The sequence below is a fragment of the Saimiri boliviensis genome, chromosome 4 (genome assembly GCF_048565385.1).
Source record: "Saimiri boliviensis isolate mSaiBol1 chromosome 4, mSaiBol1.pri, whole genome shotgun sequence".
Classification (NCBI taxonomy): Eukaryota; Metazoa; Chordata; class Mammalia; order Primates; family Cebidae; genus Saimiri; species Saimiri boliviensis.
In genome coordinates, this window is record NC_133452.1 from 141138900 (window position 1) to 141156390 (window position 17491).

The 17491-nt window shown below is 42.2% G+C and overlaps 1 protein-coding gene across 4 annotated transcripts in view; it reads right to left on the reverse strand.

Annotated features, from left to right (window-relative positions):
• The window catches only part of MYLK4 (myosin light chain kinase family member 4), a 113047-nt gene that overhangs the window by 17147 nt on the left and 78409 nt on the right, over positions 1-17491 (reverse strand). For all 4 annotated transcript variants that reach the window (XM_074398383.1, XM_074398382.1, XM_010338095.3 and 1 more), the window contains 6 exons: positions 12491-12569; positions 8454-8559; positions 5809-5902; positions 5625-5734; positions 3362-3503; positions 526-596 (listed from right to left, as the gene is read on the reverse strand). In XM_074398383.1, coding sequence (XP_074254484.1) covers positions 526-596; positions 3362-3503; positions 5625-5734; positions 5809-5902; positions 8454-8559; positions 12491-12569 — 602 coding nt within the window. The remainder of the gene's footprint in view (positions 1-525; positions 597-3361; positions 3504-5624; positions 5735-5808; positions 5903-8453; positions 8560-12490; positions 12570-17491) is intronic.

The window sequence follows — 17491 nt, forward strand, 5'->3', positions numbered from 1 at the left end:
GAATTATAGAAGATGACAAGAGGAAAACTGATACAGTCATTGACATGTGGATGACTCAAATAAAGCTGTATTAATGAATAAACAGAGTGCTGCAATAATTTACAACATCCATTTATACACATCGTTAATGTGCTGAATTGTTAATGTGTCCACGTAAATGCTTTGTCCACGTAAATGCAATCGTGTTTACGTTGTTAATATTTTTAAAGTAAATCTTCTCTGTACAGATGGAACAAATATGAAAGATGAGGACAAACTCTTGCAAATGCTAAATTAATGGCTTCTAATTTAATAAACTTCACAGTATTAGGTTTTAATTTTTTATACTTTCTATTGCATGCATTGTAGAAACTTCTAAACACTCAAATCTCAAATTTAGCAAGTTAAGGCCAAAAATAATTTTTGTTAAATTAGTTGTAAATGAGATCACAAAACCAAGGAGCAGATCAGATATATGTTTGCAAAGACAGAGCACCCATCATGCCCCCTAACTCCATTCATACATCTATGTCCAAATAGACGTACCTTCTGGCTAATCCAAAATCAATAATTTTTATTTGCTTAGCGTCCCGATTCACACACAGGATATTCTCAGGCTGCCAGGAGAAAGAGACACATTAGCAACGAAAACAACCATCATTCACTCAAATTGTCCTTGAACCACAACTAAAAATACAACGATGCTCAGAAAAAACATATCAGGCCTTTCACTTCGGGGCGGGCTTGTCCGTGTGGGTATTTGCTCCTTTAATTATGTGGTGGATGAGGTTGCGGGTATCCTGCCAGCCCTGCATTATCCAGCCTGTCCCCTCCACGGCTTCACAGTTCACTATAATGCCTGAGTTCAGGCAGAGGCCTTGCGGGGCGCAGAAGAGGAGGCTGCTTCAGTCCTTCCCAAATGCACTGGTGGAGGCCCGCTCAGGCCGGACATCTGCCCCTCTAAATTATTCAGTATGAATTTCCCCTTCTTGGAGAAATATTTTTCTTAAGATTTATGAGTTCCAAGAGAATTGACCTGATCCATTGAAACAGCCACACTGAACATGCACTGCCATGTGAACGTTCCGGCCTCCAGAGCTTCCCTTTGCTCAACGCCCATGGGAAAGTTGCGCGGCAGAGGAGAGCTTTTCTCTCCAGTCATTTTTCAGTCTCAGCAGCTCCGAGGTTTTGCTGAGTTTGGTGTCAGTGCCTAAAACCCCTAAGTGTGCCCTTGGAGCTAGGCTCTGGTAAGACCTTACCCTGCTAACCTGACAGTCTTGGGGTGTACGGGGAGAAAAGCAGGTTGTAGTGCAGCTACTCAGTGATTACAGAATGTCTTACAAGGGCACCTAATGTTTTCGGGGGTAGAAAAACAGAGGTCTGAGGAAAGTAAGGGATTTGATTTAAAGCCAAAGCTATTTATAAGAGAGAAAAAAAGTTTTTGAAGAGTCAAGAACCCTCACATTCCAGTCCCAATGCTTCTTTTACGAGCTAGAGGCGACCAGCCCAGAAGCTGAATGCCCAGGATCCCATTCCTCAGCCTTTAGTGGGATCAGGCTCCCCCTCCCCCGACATGTCTGGGTGGAGAAGACGTTCCAGTGAAATCAGAAATTCAGAAACACATTATGAAATGACATAGTGTCACCTTATCAATATTCAATAGTCCATTTGGTTGGATAGAATATCTTCGAAAGTGCTTTTCTAAAATATCACTAAAACAGATGTCTGTGAGTAAAAATCATTACAGAGAAGGGGGTGCTAAGTAAAACATTTGGTTTCATGCTTCAATAACTGATCAATCATATATAAAACTGTCCAGTGGTGAAGGAGTATTGTGGCATCAAAAAGTTTGCAGAATAGAGAGAAACTGCTTTGAGGGCATTTCAAAAATTAGCCTTTTTATGATTATAAAATTAAAGAATGTTCATTGGATAAAATTTGCAAAACAGAAAAATATAAAGCAGACTGTTTGTAAGTCACCTATAATCTCCCCCACATAGTGACAAACACTCAATATTCTTGGCCCTTTTTCTTCCAAGAAGCTTTCAGAAAAGGAGCTCCTTAATGACCCATCCAGCTGTCACCTTTATTATGATCTTTGCATCCAAGCCATAACTAAAATTGCCCACTGCAAGTCCTCAATCAGTGTTATGAAGCCCCATATGGAGTCATTTGACTTACAATAGGTTCGCTCCTAGTTCCAGTTGCCAATCAAATCCCTGCAGGGATATCTGCAGACTATCTACATTCAATGAAAATGCTCCATGAAAGCATGCATTATCAAACTCAGTTCATAGTGAGGGTTTTGCTAATGATTTTTAACCTCTGACTGTGTCATTTTATAAACCACTTCCTCCTGCACTCCTCCTGCTCAAGAGTGAATGGGAAAGGCAAGGCACATAAATCAAGACAGTGAGGGAAGCCAAGTTATAGGAAGAGAGGCCCATGGAAACCTATTTAAGGAGGCTAAATTTATTTTGCTATGCAATCCCCAGTGACTTGCAATAGATGGGATGTTATATAGAATATATATTTTATCTCACTGTCACGCTGTGCAAACAGGGAAATGAGAAAATGACCAAGCCACACAAGATGTACTTTACAGGTACTTAGCCCCAATATGAGACTTGATCAGGGTTATTGGGCCTAGGTCTTTTATTGGTTGTAGCTAAGACTATGTACAGTTCGATTCTAGGAACTTCTTAGTGAGAGAGGTAAGGAGGGAAGGGGCAATCAACAGGAGGATAGAGAAAGGCGGCTTGACTTATCCTGTGTGCTTTCCACCGTTTGCAGTGGGGTGGCCGCCACATCCTCCCTGCTCCTTAGCATTTCAGCCCCATCCTTCCGACTGCCCTCTGCTAAATTCTCCATAGGATTCTATTCCATGGTGCAGCAAACCCACAGAAAAACAAGTCCCAAAGTCCAGAGCCTCCTGATTGACTCAAGGAGCTGCCAGCGATTCTTGGGGCCCTAGAAAGTTTGGCTACTACTCAGGGAATTCTGAGTTAGCTAAAATCCTCCCACCTACTTGTCCAGACGAGAAGGGATCCGTGTGGTATCCCTCTCATCTGGACAAGTGGTGGCGGTGGTGGTGGTGGTGATGACTGTTTTAATCCTAAACTTTTTGGGAAACCATTGCCATGTAGATTTCCTTAAAACAGGCAAGTTACAAAAATCTGAATATTAGCCCCTGAAGATGAAATGTGCAAATATTAGAGGGTCACAGAGCTGAGAATAAGGAGATGAGGGTAACAATCCGAATGTTTATTCATTTCTGAAATGACTATATCAATTTCCGCAGCTGATGTGTAACAGCAGACAGGGCACACTGAGCAAGGGGTGGGAAGGGCTTAGGTCTCACAAGATACAAAACACGCTCTACCTTCAGGTCCAAGTGGAGAATGTACATCTGATGCATGTGCCTTATCCCCTCACATATTTGCCTCATGAACAGGATGGTATCAAGCTCCGTCAAATTGTAGTTCTCGTCAATGATGCGGTCAAACAGCTCCCCACCATCCACACTGCAGAGGAAAGAGGAGCAAAGCCCTCAGTCCCAATTTTCCAACCACCATGCGCCTTTCTTGTAGCGACTCATTGTGCAAGTTCTGCTACCTCTTCTGAAAGGTGTATGTGCAGTTATTTCTCTGCCTTCTTTGCTTTCTTACTTAGATGATTCTTATCTTGAAGGCCTGTATTTTGTATACCTTCAATCTCACAAATGGAAATCCTCAAAGCCCCTCCTCTACTGTCACCTTGTGTGTGTGTGTATGTGTATTTGAGATGGAGTGTCACCTAGACAGAGTGCAGTGGTGGGATCTTGGCTCACTGCAACCTCTGCCTCCTAGATTCAAGCGATTCTCGTGCCTCAGTCTCCCAAGTAGCTGGGATTACAGGCACGTGCCACCATGCCCAGCTAATTTGAGTACTTTTAGTAGAGATGGGGTTTCACCACATTGGCCAGGCTGGTCTCGAACTCCTGATCTCAAGTGATCCTCCCCCCTTGGCCTCCCAATGTGCTGGGATTACAGGCGTGAGCCACCGCACCTGGTCCTCAAAGCCCATTTATCCAATGTCTTCAGCTCTGGGGTGAGCCCACATGTATCATGCTCTAAAGATGTCGAAAAGAAAGAGGACCCTAAGAACTCTGGGAGGGGAACTCCAAGCCCTGACTGAAGGTGGTCAGGGTCTCAGCACTCTAAGGGTCTCAGCACTTTAAGTCTCCAGACTGAAGTCAGTGCTAAAGTGCTTCTGTGTGTCTGGTGCTAGACACAGTAATTTCCCTTATCCTCAGGGACACCTTCTAAGACCCCCATGGTTGCCTGAAACTGTGGCTAGTACTGAACCCTGTATATACTATGTTATTTCCTATAGATACATACCTCTGATAAAGTTTAATTCACAAATTAAGCACAGTAAGCAATTAACAACAATAACTAAGGGTAAAGTGAACAATTGTAACAATATGCCAGTTTCACTACTCTTGTGCTTTCTGGCCATTATGAAGTAAAATGAGAGTTCCGTGAACACAAGCACTGCGATACCTCCACAGTCCATCTGATGACCCAGTTGGCTACTAAGTGACTAACCGCAGGGACTGGTGGAGACGCTGGACAAAGGGATGATTCACGTCCTGGGTGGGACCGAGCGGGATGGTGGGAGATTTCATCAGGCTACTCAGAACAGTGTGCAATTTAAAACCTGTTGATTGTTTACTTCTGGAATTTTCCACTTAATATTTTTGGGCCTCGGGTAACTGAGACGATGGAAAGTGACAGTGTGGATAAGGTAGGACCATGATACTATACTTTTTATTCAAAATGCCTTCTTGCAGAATGCAAAACAAAACGGAATCACAATATCGATTCAGTGTTGGAAATGCAGTCGGCTCTCCCTATTCGTGGGTTCTGTAATCACAGGTTCAAACAATCGCAGATTGAAATGTTTGACCAAAAAACAGTAAAAATTGACAATGCAACAACAAAAAAATACAAAATTTTAAAAATACAATACAAAGACTGTTTACATGGCATTTACAGTGTATCAAGTATTATAAGTAGCCTAGAGTTGATTCAAAGAACTCAAGAGGATGGGCATAGGTTATATGCAAAAGACTATGCCATTTTATATCAGGAACTTGAGTGGCCTCTGGTTTTGGTATTTGTGAGGATCCTGGGACCAATCCCTCTCAGATACCAAGTAATGACTGTACCCAGTTTCTAACTAACCAGTCCTTAGGTTTTTATAAAGGTGAATTTAAATGGAAGCTTCTTAGCCCTAATCATCAACAGTTTTTGACATGAGCTTTGTATTAGTGAATATGTTGAAAGAAAGACGTAGCTCAAAAACCTCTTTCCTCAGGTTGCCCTGGCTAATATTTAAGCTTGGTTTTTGACAAACAGCTTAGATACAAAGCTAGATCTACTTGGCCCCACTATTTCTTAGCAATAAAATCCTATATTGAGTTGTGTAATTCCAAGTAGTTTCCCTTGTAGAACTGATGTGATTATGTGATCCACGGGAATCAGAGTCTACAGCGACAAGCTTGGTTCTGGTCCCGCTATAGCAGGACGGAGCTGCTGGTGCACGGCCATGGTCAAGTGTGCTGCTGGGGAGGTCAGAGAGGGAGCAGGGGGGATACGTACTACTCCATGACCAGGACAATGTCATTCTTAGACTCGAAGGCATCATAGAGCTGGATGAGGTTCGCATGGTCCAGCTGGTTCATGACGCTAATCTCATTCTTCACCTCCTCCTGAGAAGCAGGAAACTGCATTAGTGTGGTCAAGACAGGGCGGGGAGGGAGGAGCTGCCTCCCACAGGCTGTACCTTATCCTTCATGCCTCTGGTCTTGATGATTTTGGCTGCCAGCTTCAGACCTGTGGCCGTCTCCTCACACTTGTGAACCTGGCCGAAACGCCCTCTGCCAAAAAAAAAAAAAAGGAAGTCGCACAGCATGAGGCCCTGTGGTCAGCTACCAAGTAGACAGGACGCAGTGGCCCCAGCATTTCTCCTTCTGAGTCTGAATGAGCAGACCTCTGAGTGCATCAGCTTTGTTCAATAAACTCCTAGGCAGCTTTGTCAAGGTGTGGTCTGTGGGTCACTCGCATCAGAATCACCTGGGGGCTGTGAAGAATGCCGGTTTCTGGGCCCTACCCCAAACCTCCTGAGGCAGAAATCCAGGGGGAGGCCCCAGAATCTACATTTCAGCCCGTTTCTTGGGTGATTGATATGCACCCTAACATTTGAGAACCACCTTTACAGACCATGCAGAATCTTTCTGAATACATATGAATGTGATAAGCTGGGCTTTGTTGGCATATGAACAAGAGCCTACCTTCAGATATATGAAATTATTTTTGGAAGCTGCGTATGTAATTTACTGCATATATCTCCATATAGTCAAGACTACATGTTGCCCAGGCACCTATGAGCTTGAATGTAAACAAAGGACAGCTTCTTACCTACGTAATCACACAGAGATGTGCACACTTGTGAGCAGTTTTACATCTAATTTGCTTACTTTGATTTCTTATTTAGTAAAATAAGCTAGAACATGTGTCCCTGCTCTGCAATGGTGGCTGTCACAGCAGGGAGTGAGGAACGGCTTCCCTAGCAACACAGTGAACCCGAGGCAAGCCCTGTGACAAGGTCGAGGACTTCAACGATGGAGTTCATGACAACACTGGGCAGACGCAGGGCGCTGGCGGCCACCGCATCCCACTGTGGGGCTGCACGCCCAGCACAGAAGCAGATGGATCTTGGAGAACGACACAGTATCGCCGTAAACATAGCCATGGGGTGACTTCAACTCCAACCTCTGTTCCAGATGGGGTCTCTATGGGAACACATGGACACAGCCCCGGCCACCTCTTCAGTGGCTCATAAAAATGTTTTTTTCCCTTCGCTAGCATTGGCCCCAGAACCTCCTGGGCCAGCAGTGGGGCCCATCACTGTCTGACTTCCCAGCTCTCTCAACGCTCTGGCTGTTTCCCCTGATTTATTCTCCAAGGCCCGGAAGGTTGAGGCCAACTCCCAGGATTCATGCAGGCTCAACAACACGGTGATAACCTTATGCTCACTGAACATGGCAAGCAGGGATGTTTGATACCTTCGAGGCCACAGGGTAGGAGATTAACCCCCAGGAAAACTCAGGGGCTGCTGCACCGTGAACCTCTTCCCCCTAAAAAGGAGGTGCAGCACTGGTGACGTCGGCATTTTGAAGGTATCCACGCACAATACATCATGCTCCTTTAACTTTTTGCTGAGTGAATTATGGCTGCCAATTTTGGTAAAGCCCATAACAAGAGCTGATGGGCAGCTGGTCTAGACTACGGTACCAAAGGGAAGATTCCATGATGCCCAAAGAGACAGAAAGGAAATTTCAAGGAGCCGCTGGCAAACCTTGACCAGAAAAAAACAGCACAAACCCTGGGAATTATTTCAAAGCTTCTTCTGCAAATAACTATTCTTGGTTAGAGAAACAGTTGCTGGCTTGCCACTGAAGTCCCTGAAGACCCAAATACCTCAGGCCTCCATGGCACCACTTCATGCTGTGGAATTCCTGTTTCTCCCTCAGCCCATCCCCGCAGTCTCATGGGGCATTCTCCAAGATCAGCCAGCTCTGGAAGGAAAAGTCCAGGTGGCTCCACACGGCAGAGGGCAAAGAAATAGAGAGTGGGAAGAGGAAGAAGGGACTTCACAGTATCAGTGACTCCCTGAAGACTACATGCAGAAGCCTGAACTGCAGTGGCAATGGATGCTTTCCTGTGCTGGTGAGTAAATTTTTGTGTGTATGCGTCCAAATGTTCTGCTTTCGTCTTCCTATTTTACACAGACATGCTGATGGCAGCAAACGTTGTAATTTAGACTTTGAGTTACAAGATATCATAGGGGGATTGTGAAAGAAGTAGAAGAAGAAAGAACAGTCTCCCCCCACCCCCAGCATGAAGCGGGTCCCTGATGGACTTTAATCTTCCTTCTTTAGGGAGAGTGTGCATTTAGGTGTCCCTAAAATAATTTATTTGCTGAGCAAAGTAATCAATTGAAATGGCTAATAGCAATTAATACAGAAACAACATAAATGAAAAACCAGCAGCAATGACAGAAAGACCAAATACAGGCCACAAGAATGACACGCTGTTGACTCATTTCTGTGTTCTGTCTCCTGGAGGCTACACTAAGGGCTTTGGATAGCTGGTCAACCTTCTGGTGACTCACAATGGGTTTTTCTTTCTTTTAGACATTACAACATGGGAAGTAAAGCAGATAATAAATGTGGAGTTTAGTCACTACATCAGCCTTTCTGGCAGCAGTGACAATTTTCAGAAATGGTTACAGTTTCTTAAAATGTTTGTTTCTAACGTTGCTAGTTCTCAGGTCAAGATACGCAGACATTCACAAAGTTGTCCGCCCCGTGTCTTTGCAAGCTCTCTTCTTTTGTTGAAAGAATGTTAGCATTCAGCATTACTCACCCTCCTAAGATTTCTGTCTTGCTCACAGTATAGAAGCTGTTGACTGCTGCTTGCTTGGCTGTCACGATACGATGATCGAATGGGGCAGGAGGAGCCGGGACATCAACTAGAAGGTAAGAGAAATGGAAGGGCCATCTGTCAAGCAGTCTGACCTCGTTATGGCAGCGAGTCTGGGACTCACAGTAAAAATATGCTCATTTAATAAGAAAACACAAGGAGCCATCTGTTTGATTCCTAATGATCCAGGGATATAAATTTTCACTTGAGATTATGAGCTGTGACTCACAGAGGTGATACCTGACCCCTCTGAGGAAGCGTGTCAGGGCGGCTCAATGGTTATATATACCATCTTCAGGATCACTTTGAGAAATGTCAGAATAGTTGAAAAGTTCCAACCCAACACAGTCCAAACAGGTAATACTTCCAAGCCTGAGACCATTCAAGTTCAGACATGAGAAACTGTTTCATCCATTTTTTAAAATTGCAATACCAATACGACCCATTATTTTAATTAAATCAGAGAGAAGAAAAGAAAAATGAAACATTTCTTCATGTTATTGAAATGCCTGATATTATATATTACTTTCCAAAATGTTTTAGACTTTATTTAAGACAGATTTAAGGCACAAAGACGAGTTTTTTTCTGACTGGCTGGAAATAAAACACTCAATAAACCACGTAAGTGTGTATTCAACAGCGATCACATTTCTCCCACTTTCTTCCCTTCCACCTTAAGTGTTTAAACGTTAGTCCACATCAGCACCAGCTCTCACATACAGAATTACTCAGTGATATTCCTCCCAGTATTCTTTTACCTTTGTACTACTACTGTTCAAATTGGCTTGCCATGACCCCGCTCATTCTCCATTAATTCATTTATTAAGAAGCTACTGCATGCATACAATAAGAATACAAAGGGAGGTAAGTAAATAACAGCCTTGCTTCCAAAGAAATCTAAATTTATTTAACATATTTTTCTTGAGCATTTATTTTGTTCCAAACACTCTGGCAAGTGTTAATATGTTTTAAAATCCAGATAATATAAATCTCTGGGAATCTCATTTGACATGGACATCACCTCTCACAGCGTAAATATGCTGAAAAACGAAGTCACAGGAGAAGCGTCTTGATAACATTCACTGCTTCAGATTAATAAAAAGAGGGAGTTAAATATACAAGTGGCATCAAAATGGCATTATATCTTCTGCAGGCTGTTAGACTAAATGAAATTTAGTCTGAAGTGCTTGCTGGAAAAGGTTAAAGAGCCTTCAAAGCCAATACAAAAGCCATTTCCTACCCAATGGGGTGACGCGATCTTGCCCTCGGGAGGTCTTCATACCAGCAGGCTCCTGGAGTCTGCCCTGGGAGCTCCTCAGCCTGCCTGGCTGCCTGTGTCTAATGACACATGTGTTCTTCACCTGTGCCCACTACGTCACCTACTCTGCACTTTTTGCTGTCCTTGACGAAGTGCTCCTCTGCCACTCTACGCATACTGCTGCCCAGGTACTCTGTTTGGTCCACATTCCAGAAAATGGATCCTACTGCTGAACGTCCAGGGATGCATGGGGTAGAAATGGCCCTTATGCTGCTCACACACCTGGAAGGTGAAATCCAATTGCAGCTCTCCAAGTTTCAAGAAGAGAACTTTCAGATGGTGAAAATTCTTAGAACTAAGGCTTTCTTAAAACAGTGTTTTGGTGACAAGGATGCGAGCTCCGTGATAGAAGTGACCATTCGGTGCTTGGAGACAAGATGGAGCGGCATGCTCTCCCCATCAAGCCTATGTGTGTAGATAACCAGGGTCCCAGGGAATCTCCCCACTGCCCAAATCATGACCTCCAGTTATTCCACTGGCCCTTATAAAAGCAGTCATTTTATGAATACCTAACTAATTTGATCTTCATTTTTTTCACTTCCTTTCCTTTAGAGAAGAGAGAAATTATTAAATTATAGCATGAAAAAAGAAACAATAATCTCTCTGAATCTTAACAGCAGTGAGACTAAACCTTTATCAGTGGAAGAACTGACCTAACTTCCAGTTCTCGGCAGCTCTTGACCTTATCGAACACATCTGACAGTGATGAGGTTTCTTTCTCAGCAATTCGTAGTATTTATGCTTAAATCTTGGAAATTAAATTTCTTCAAGATGAGGTTTCAGATATCTTATCTAAAAATGAAATAAGAATTATGTTTTAAATCCCTAAAAAAGACCACACAAGTGTTTTGATACTTTTGGTTCCAAACAGATACTGTGATAGGTGGCTACTCATAACTTAGAGTAGTTCATTGTAATTGGCTACAATATTACCTGAATCTGTATGTGAAACTTTGTAGCTGAGGGAAAAAGTCATTCAATAATCTACGTCTTAGTTAATCCTCACAATATTTGGGAAAAATAGGCAATTTATCTGCGAGGGGACCTTTGTATTTTGCTTTTGACCTTGGTTCTATGATTCGGATGTCAACAACTTCCCTAAAAAGCACCAGTATGTTAAGTACTAATGTCATGACCCAAGTTGTGTTATTCTTCTTTAATCCTGTCTCAGTCTCTGTGTGTACAGCAGTATTTTTAATAAAGAATTACAGAGATTTAAAAAAGTTATCATTTATAATGGAGTAGGCAAGCTTTTTCAGATTTAGGTTTTTAACTTATAGATAAATCGAATCACTTGACCTTAAAAAGGATATGCTCTGTATTGCTGAAAAGAACAATGTTTTACTTGATCTTCAAAAAATGCTGATTCCTGCGGGCACTATTAATCATCCTCTTTGTCTACCAGTTGGTAGAAAACATAGAAAGTAATAAAATGTCTGAAAATATCACAGGCAAGAAGAAAAAATAATGACAAGAAAATGTAGCCATGAAAAATTCATATAAGCTGGAAAACTGAGTTATAAATCATTGCTTCAAAAAATCTCTTCATTTATCCTTTTAATAAGGCCTTAAACTGCAGTGGCACACGTATCTACGGGAAGCATTGCTGTGGATGCAACGCTGTAACCCTACCTTTCATGGACTTGTTCACCGTTAGTTTTCTACACTTACTGATATTTATTTGGACATTGGTCCAGTACTGTCTCATACGCAGTTGCCAGTTCTCTTTTCTTCTCATCTTCTCTTCCTCTAGTATCTTCCTCAGAATGAAACCCATTTTCCTCTTCTTCAGACACTTGATGTTGATTTCCATCTACAGTGGCTGGTTTAGCATTCCCAGCACTATCACTTTCTTGTGTATTCAGGCTCTCTGTGCATGAAATGTCTTTTCCATCTATATTCTCTCTTGGCTGTACAGAATTTCTTGGAGCAAAATCTCTTACTTCGTCTTGTCTTTCTGTATGAAAGATGGCAAAACTTCTATGAACCAGAGAGGTATTGGTCTTCTCAGCATTTTTCTTGTTGAGTTTATTAACCTTTTCTTTCTCAGAGGAGAGCGGATTCTTCTGGGTAGATCTCTCTAGAAGCCACCATAGGACACAAAATATTTTAATGGAGAATGCAGTATAATTTTGGCTTTCTGTAATGGGATCTTTATCCAGGTTTCTTTTTATCAGCAGATATAAGCTTTCAAAAGCAAAGTAGAAGGAAATATAACCCAGACAAGCAAAAAAAAAAAAGTATTTCTTTTTAAAATAAAACAGCACAAGAACAGAAGACAATACACTGCATGTTCTCACTCATAAGTGGGAACTGAACAATGAGAACACATGGACACATGAGAGCACATCACACATCAGGGCCTGTCAGGAGGTGGAGTATAGGGGAGGGATAGCATTAGGATAAATACCTAATGTAGATGAAGGGTTGATGAATGCAGCAAACCACCATGGCACGTGTATAGCGATGTAACAAACCTACACATTCTGCACAGGTATCCCAGAACTTAAAGTATAATAAAAAAAAAAAAAGAAAGAGAAAAATATCACTTCTTCCTACACAGGGCTTTATGCATATGCAACTTCCTCTCACTTAATAACAACAGAACTTTTATGACAGAACTTTCTTTATCCATAACTATCGAGTTTTCTGAAGATGTTACCTTCGAGGGTTGATGTCCTTTTGCTTTTGACGGGCATCCTTTCTGCCAGGCCAGTGTTTGACCACAGCTTCTCCTTCGCCTGTGGAGGCACAATTGAGTAATTGAAGTTACAGATCACATCTGGGGTTTTCAGCACTCCTGACACTGGTGCTGGATGATTCTGTGTCGTGGGGAATGTCATGAGCATTATAGGATGTTCAGCAGCATCGTCGGCCTCCGTCCACCAGATGCAAGCAGCACCCTCTCCCAGTTGTGATGACCAAAAAGGTCTCCAGAGATCTATAAATGGCCCCTGACAGCAAAATCACCCAACACCCCAGGCTGAAAACTACTATATGATTCAAACATAAAAAAAAACCCACAAAAATTAATAGTAATATAGAGGACAGAATAGTCTGAATTAATGAAACCTCATATAGCCTACAGTATCTGAAATGAACTGACTATTTTCAAAGAAATTCTGTAAAACTGTCACTGTGGGAAAAGGCCTATCTTCATGAATAAATTAAAGAATATTAATAATGTGTACATCACCCTTGACCTCTATTTAAGTTGTCTTGATATGGTTTACAGATAAATCAAATAAAAACGAGAGGATACATGTGAATAAGCCAGAGAATAGGAGATGAAAGTCAGCTTTGTAAATGGAACCTTTACAGTGCTTAGAACAGATGGCCCTTTTCCTAAGTGGGTAAACATTCTTCTCACAGTCCTGGAGGCTTTGAATTAGTTGAGCAAACCATTTGCTAATGCACCCCATATAAAATGGAAACATTAGTTCAATCCACCCAAAATATCACAAATTCTAAAGTTATGCATTATAAATTAATGACATTGCGTGGATGTCCCCAAAAAAGTTTTTATTTCCCCTTTGAAACACAACATAATTTGCCTTCAGCTGATTTGCAAGCATGAAACACCATGTAAGTTCAGAGAACAGGTATCGAGACAAATTGCAGATGTGGTTTTTTTTTTTTTTTTTTTTTTTTGAGAAGGAGTTTCACTGTTGTTGCCCAGGCTGGAGTGCAATGGCATGATCTCGGCCCACAGCAACCTCTACCTTGTGGGTTCAGACTTTTCTCCGCCCTCAGTCTCTTGAGTAGCTGGAACTACAGACATGCACCACCGTGCCTAGCTGATTTTTTGTATTTTCAGTAGAGACAGGATTTTGTCATCACTGCCAGGCTGGTCTTGAACTTCTGACCTCAGGTGATCTGCCCGCCTTGGCCTCCCAAAGTGCTGGGATTACAGGTGTGAGCCACTGCGCCCAGCTGCAAATGTGCTTTTAAACAATTCAGAGGGCAGCTCCATGGATTCAAAGTATTCCTGTGTTTTAGATGGTGAACTTACAACATAAAGGCATGTTTGGTAAATCTGTGGAAAGCCAAGGCTAGAAGCGAGAGCTTCAGAGTTTCTCTTAAAGTTTCTCTTTAAGTGAAGGTGCAGAGAGGCATCTGCCTACTTTTCCCTCTGCAGAGAAAATGAGCTGCAGTTTCTTCAGGCAAAGCCGATTCCTCCCTTCTCTGTGCTTGCACTGAACTCAGTACGTAGCCCCAGCCCTGGTATCCCTTATAACACTTGTTAAGCTTTTTTTCCTGTCGATAACCCACTAGATTGTGGAATTCTAATGGGCAAAATGACTGGTTCATCTTTGACTCCCTGGTGCTTACCCCAGAGACCCGTAGACCAGTATGTAGTGATGATGATGATGATGATGGTGGTGGTGGTGGTGGTAGTGGTCATGATAGTGGGGATCATGATGGTGGTGGTGGTGGTGGTAGTGATGGTAATCATGCTGATAGTGGTAATGATGGTGGTAGTTATTATGGGGGTAGTGGTAGTGCTGGCAATGGGGGTAGCGGAAGTGATGGTGGTGGTGGTAGTGGTGGTGGTGGTGGTAGTGATGGTAATCATGCTGATAGTGGTAATGATGGTGGTAGTTATGATGGGGGTAGTGGTAGTGATGGTAATGGGGGTAGTGGAAGTGATGGTGGTGGTACTGGTGGTGGTGGTAGTGATGGTAATCATGCTGATAGTGGTAATGATGGTGGTAGTTATGATAGGGCGTACTGGTAGTGCTGGTGATGGGGGTAGTGCAAGTGATGGTGGTGGTAGTGGTGGTGGTAATCATGCTGGTAGTGGTAATGATGGTGGTAGTGGTAGTGCTGGTGGTGGTGGTGATGGTGGCAGTGGGAGTGGAGATGGTGGTAATGGTGGTGGTGGTTGTAGTGGTGATGGTGGTGGTCATGGTGATGATGGCGGTGATCATGATGGTAGTGGTAGTGGTGGTAGTCATGGTGGTAGTGGCAATGGTGGTGGTCATCATGGTAACGGTAGTGGTAGTGCTGGTGGTGGTGGTGATGGTGGTAGTAGTAGCGGTAGTGCTAGTGATGGTGGTAGTGGGAGTGGTGGTGGTGGTGATGGTTGCAGTGGTGATAGTGGTGGTTGTAGTGGTGATAGTGGTGGTTGTAGTGGTGATGGTGGTGGTCATGGTGATGATGGTGGTAGTGGTGATGGCAATCGCATATTGAATACACACACTATGTACCAGTCACTCTTCTAAGCACTTCATTTACCTGGTTGCTTCTAATAGCCCTTTAAGATAGATACTATTAGCCCCATCTTATAAATGAAGTTAGGTAATTTCCCAAGGTTATAAAGTTTATAAATGATAGAGCTAGGATTCTAACCCAGCTGTCTACTTCAGTCTGTGCACCTAATTACCACACTGCACTGCCTTTCTGGAACAAAAAAAAAAAGATGGAAGGATTATAGCCAAGTTATATGGTTCATATTTATTGAGATCTACTACATAGTTGGCCCTCGCCAGCCGCTGGATCTGCCAGCAGCCTGATTTGGGACTTCTCAGCCCCCAGAGAGAAGGTCATAAATCAAAAACAAATTAGCAGAATGAAGAGATAAATATTTATTGGTCAAAAGATTACAATTAACATGGAAGAGAGGCAAAAAAAAAAAAAAAAAAACAAGAAGAGAGAGAATTTAAGTACAATTTTGAAAGCATATAACCAAATTAGTCAAATAAGTTTAACAAATTGTGTTTAAGATGTTTTATAACCATCTTTCAGCTCTTCCCTTTTGAAATGACAACTCCTGGTGTAGCAATAGACATTGTGCTTCTGGATTTATTCTGTGTGGCATGAATGCAATGATATAAGCATATGTGGATTTAATAATGAAAACTGCTATGTAGCAGTCAATTTCAGCCCATCAAAGTATATAAAATTGAAGAGCTGGCTGTAAGACTTCATGGCGCACTGATGAATCCACTTTTGCCTCTGAGGCCGTCTGAGTGTCAAATGGAAAAGTCCACATGCTGGGCAAATATTCTTTGTGTACGGAGTCGGACTTGACCGACAGGAGAAGCTGTTGGTATTGAGGAATATAAGAAGCCAGCTTCCAAGTGAGGCTGCTTTTTTCTTCAGTAATTATATGTCACATATGTTTTTTCATTTAAATAATGTAAGAAGGTCTTTATTCATTGCCAAAGGCTATTATATTTTCATTTCCCTATGTAATACTGACATCTAGAGGAACTTTGAATTGAAGAGTTTCCAACAAATAGAAGTTGTATTTTACCTCTTCCTCCCAGGACGGCAACCTCGTGAACCTCAATATGAAACGTTTTTACTTTGTATTTCTACGTTATGCCTAGAAGTTGCTAAAACAGAAAACACAAGTCTGTAGTTACATTTTGTTTGTTGTACAAAAATAAAACATGTCTTCGACAGATTAAAGAGCATAGGACCAGTGCTCTTAAGCATGAAGTTTCTGACCCAATCCTAACCATCCCCAGTTAATGGGATGAAAACCACATCAGTGACTATGTTCCTCTGTTGAATTCACATCGATGGCCGGGATGAACCTAAGGACCTCTTTCATGCAAATTCACTTAAAAATATTTCTATATTTGCATAAGGATTCCTTTGGAACTATTTTATAATAGTTTATCCGTGGGTGTAGGATGACACAGGGAAGAAATGCTACATGGTCCAGATACCCAAGTATTCAAAACACAACTCAGCTCTCTCTACTCTGTCTGGCTTCCTAGACTGGTCTCGTAAGTGGGGCATACATACCCAGGGAGTGTCCACAGTAGCCCTTCGGAGGGTGTCAAAAAATGCTAGAATTCCTTTCAATTTATTCCATTTCTTATGGATTGAATGTTTGTTTCCCCCCCCCCAAATATATACACACAAATTCATAAATTAAAATCCTAACCCTCATGATGATGCTATTAAAAGGTAAGGCCTTCGGAGGTGACTAGGTCATGACTGGGGAGCCCTCATGAATGGGATTAGTGCCCTTATAAGAATCAACATGAAAGTTTGCTCACTTTTTATGAGGGGAAGGCTGCTGCACACTAGTAACTCGGCCCTTGCCAGTCCCTGGATCTGCCAGCAGCCTAATTCAGGGACTTCTCAGTCCCCAGAACTGTGAGAAATAAATGTTTGTTGTTTAAACAGCCCAGTTCAGAATAATTTGCTAGAGCAGCCCAAGCTAAGACACCATTCTTTTAACATTTATATTTTACATATGTTTTAACAAATATATTGCTACAATTGGACACATGTAAAAGTATCTGATATATTAAATGTTATTTCTAAAAATAAAAGTGCAGCCAGGTGTGGTGGCTCACGCCTGTAATCTCAACACGTGGGAGGGTGAGGTGGGCAGATCACAAGATCAGGAGTTTGAGATCAGTCTGGCCAAAATGGTGAAACCCCATCTCTACTAAAAATACAAAAATTAGCCGGGCATGGTGGCACACACCTGTAGTCCCAGCTACTCGGGAGGCTGAAGCAGGAGAATCACTTGAATCTGGGAGGCAGAGGTTGCAGTGAGTCAAGATTGTGCCACTGCACTCCAGCCTGGGCAACAAAGCAAGACTCTGTCTCAAAATAAAATAAAATAATAAAAGTGCCTGTAGTGGTCATCAATGTATACAATTTTTAAATAAATATATTTGGATGTCCTTTAAAA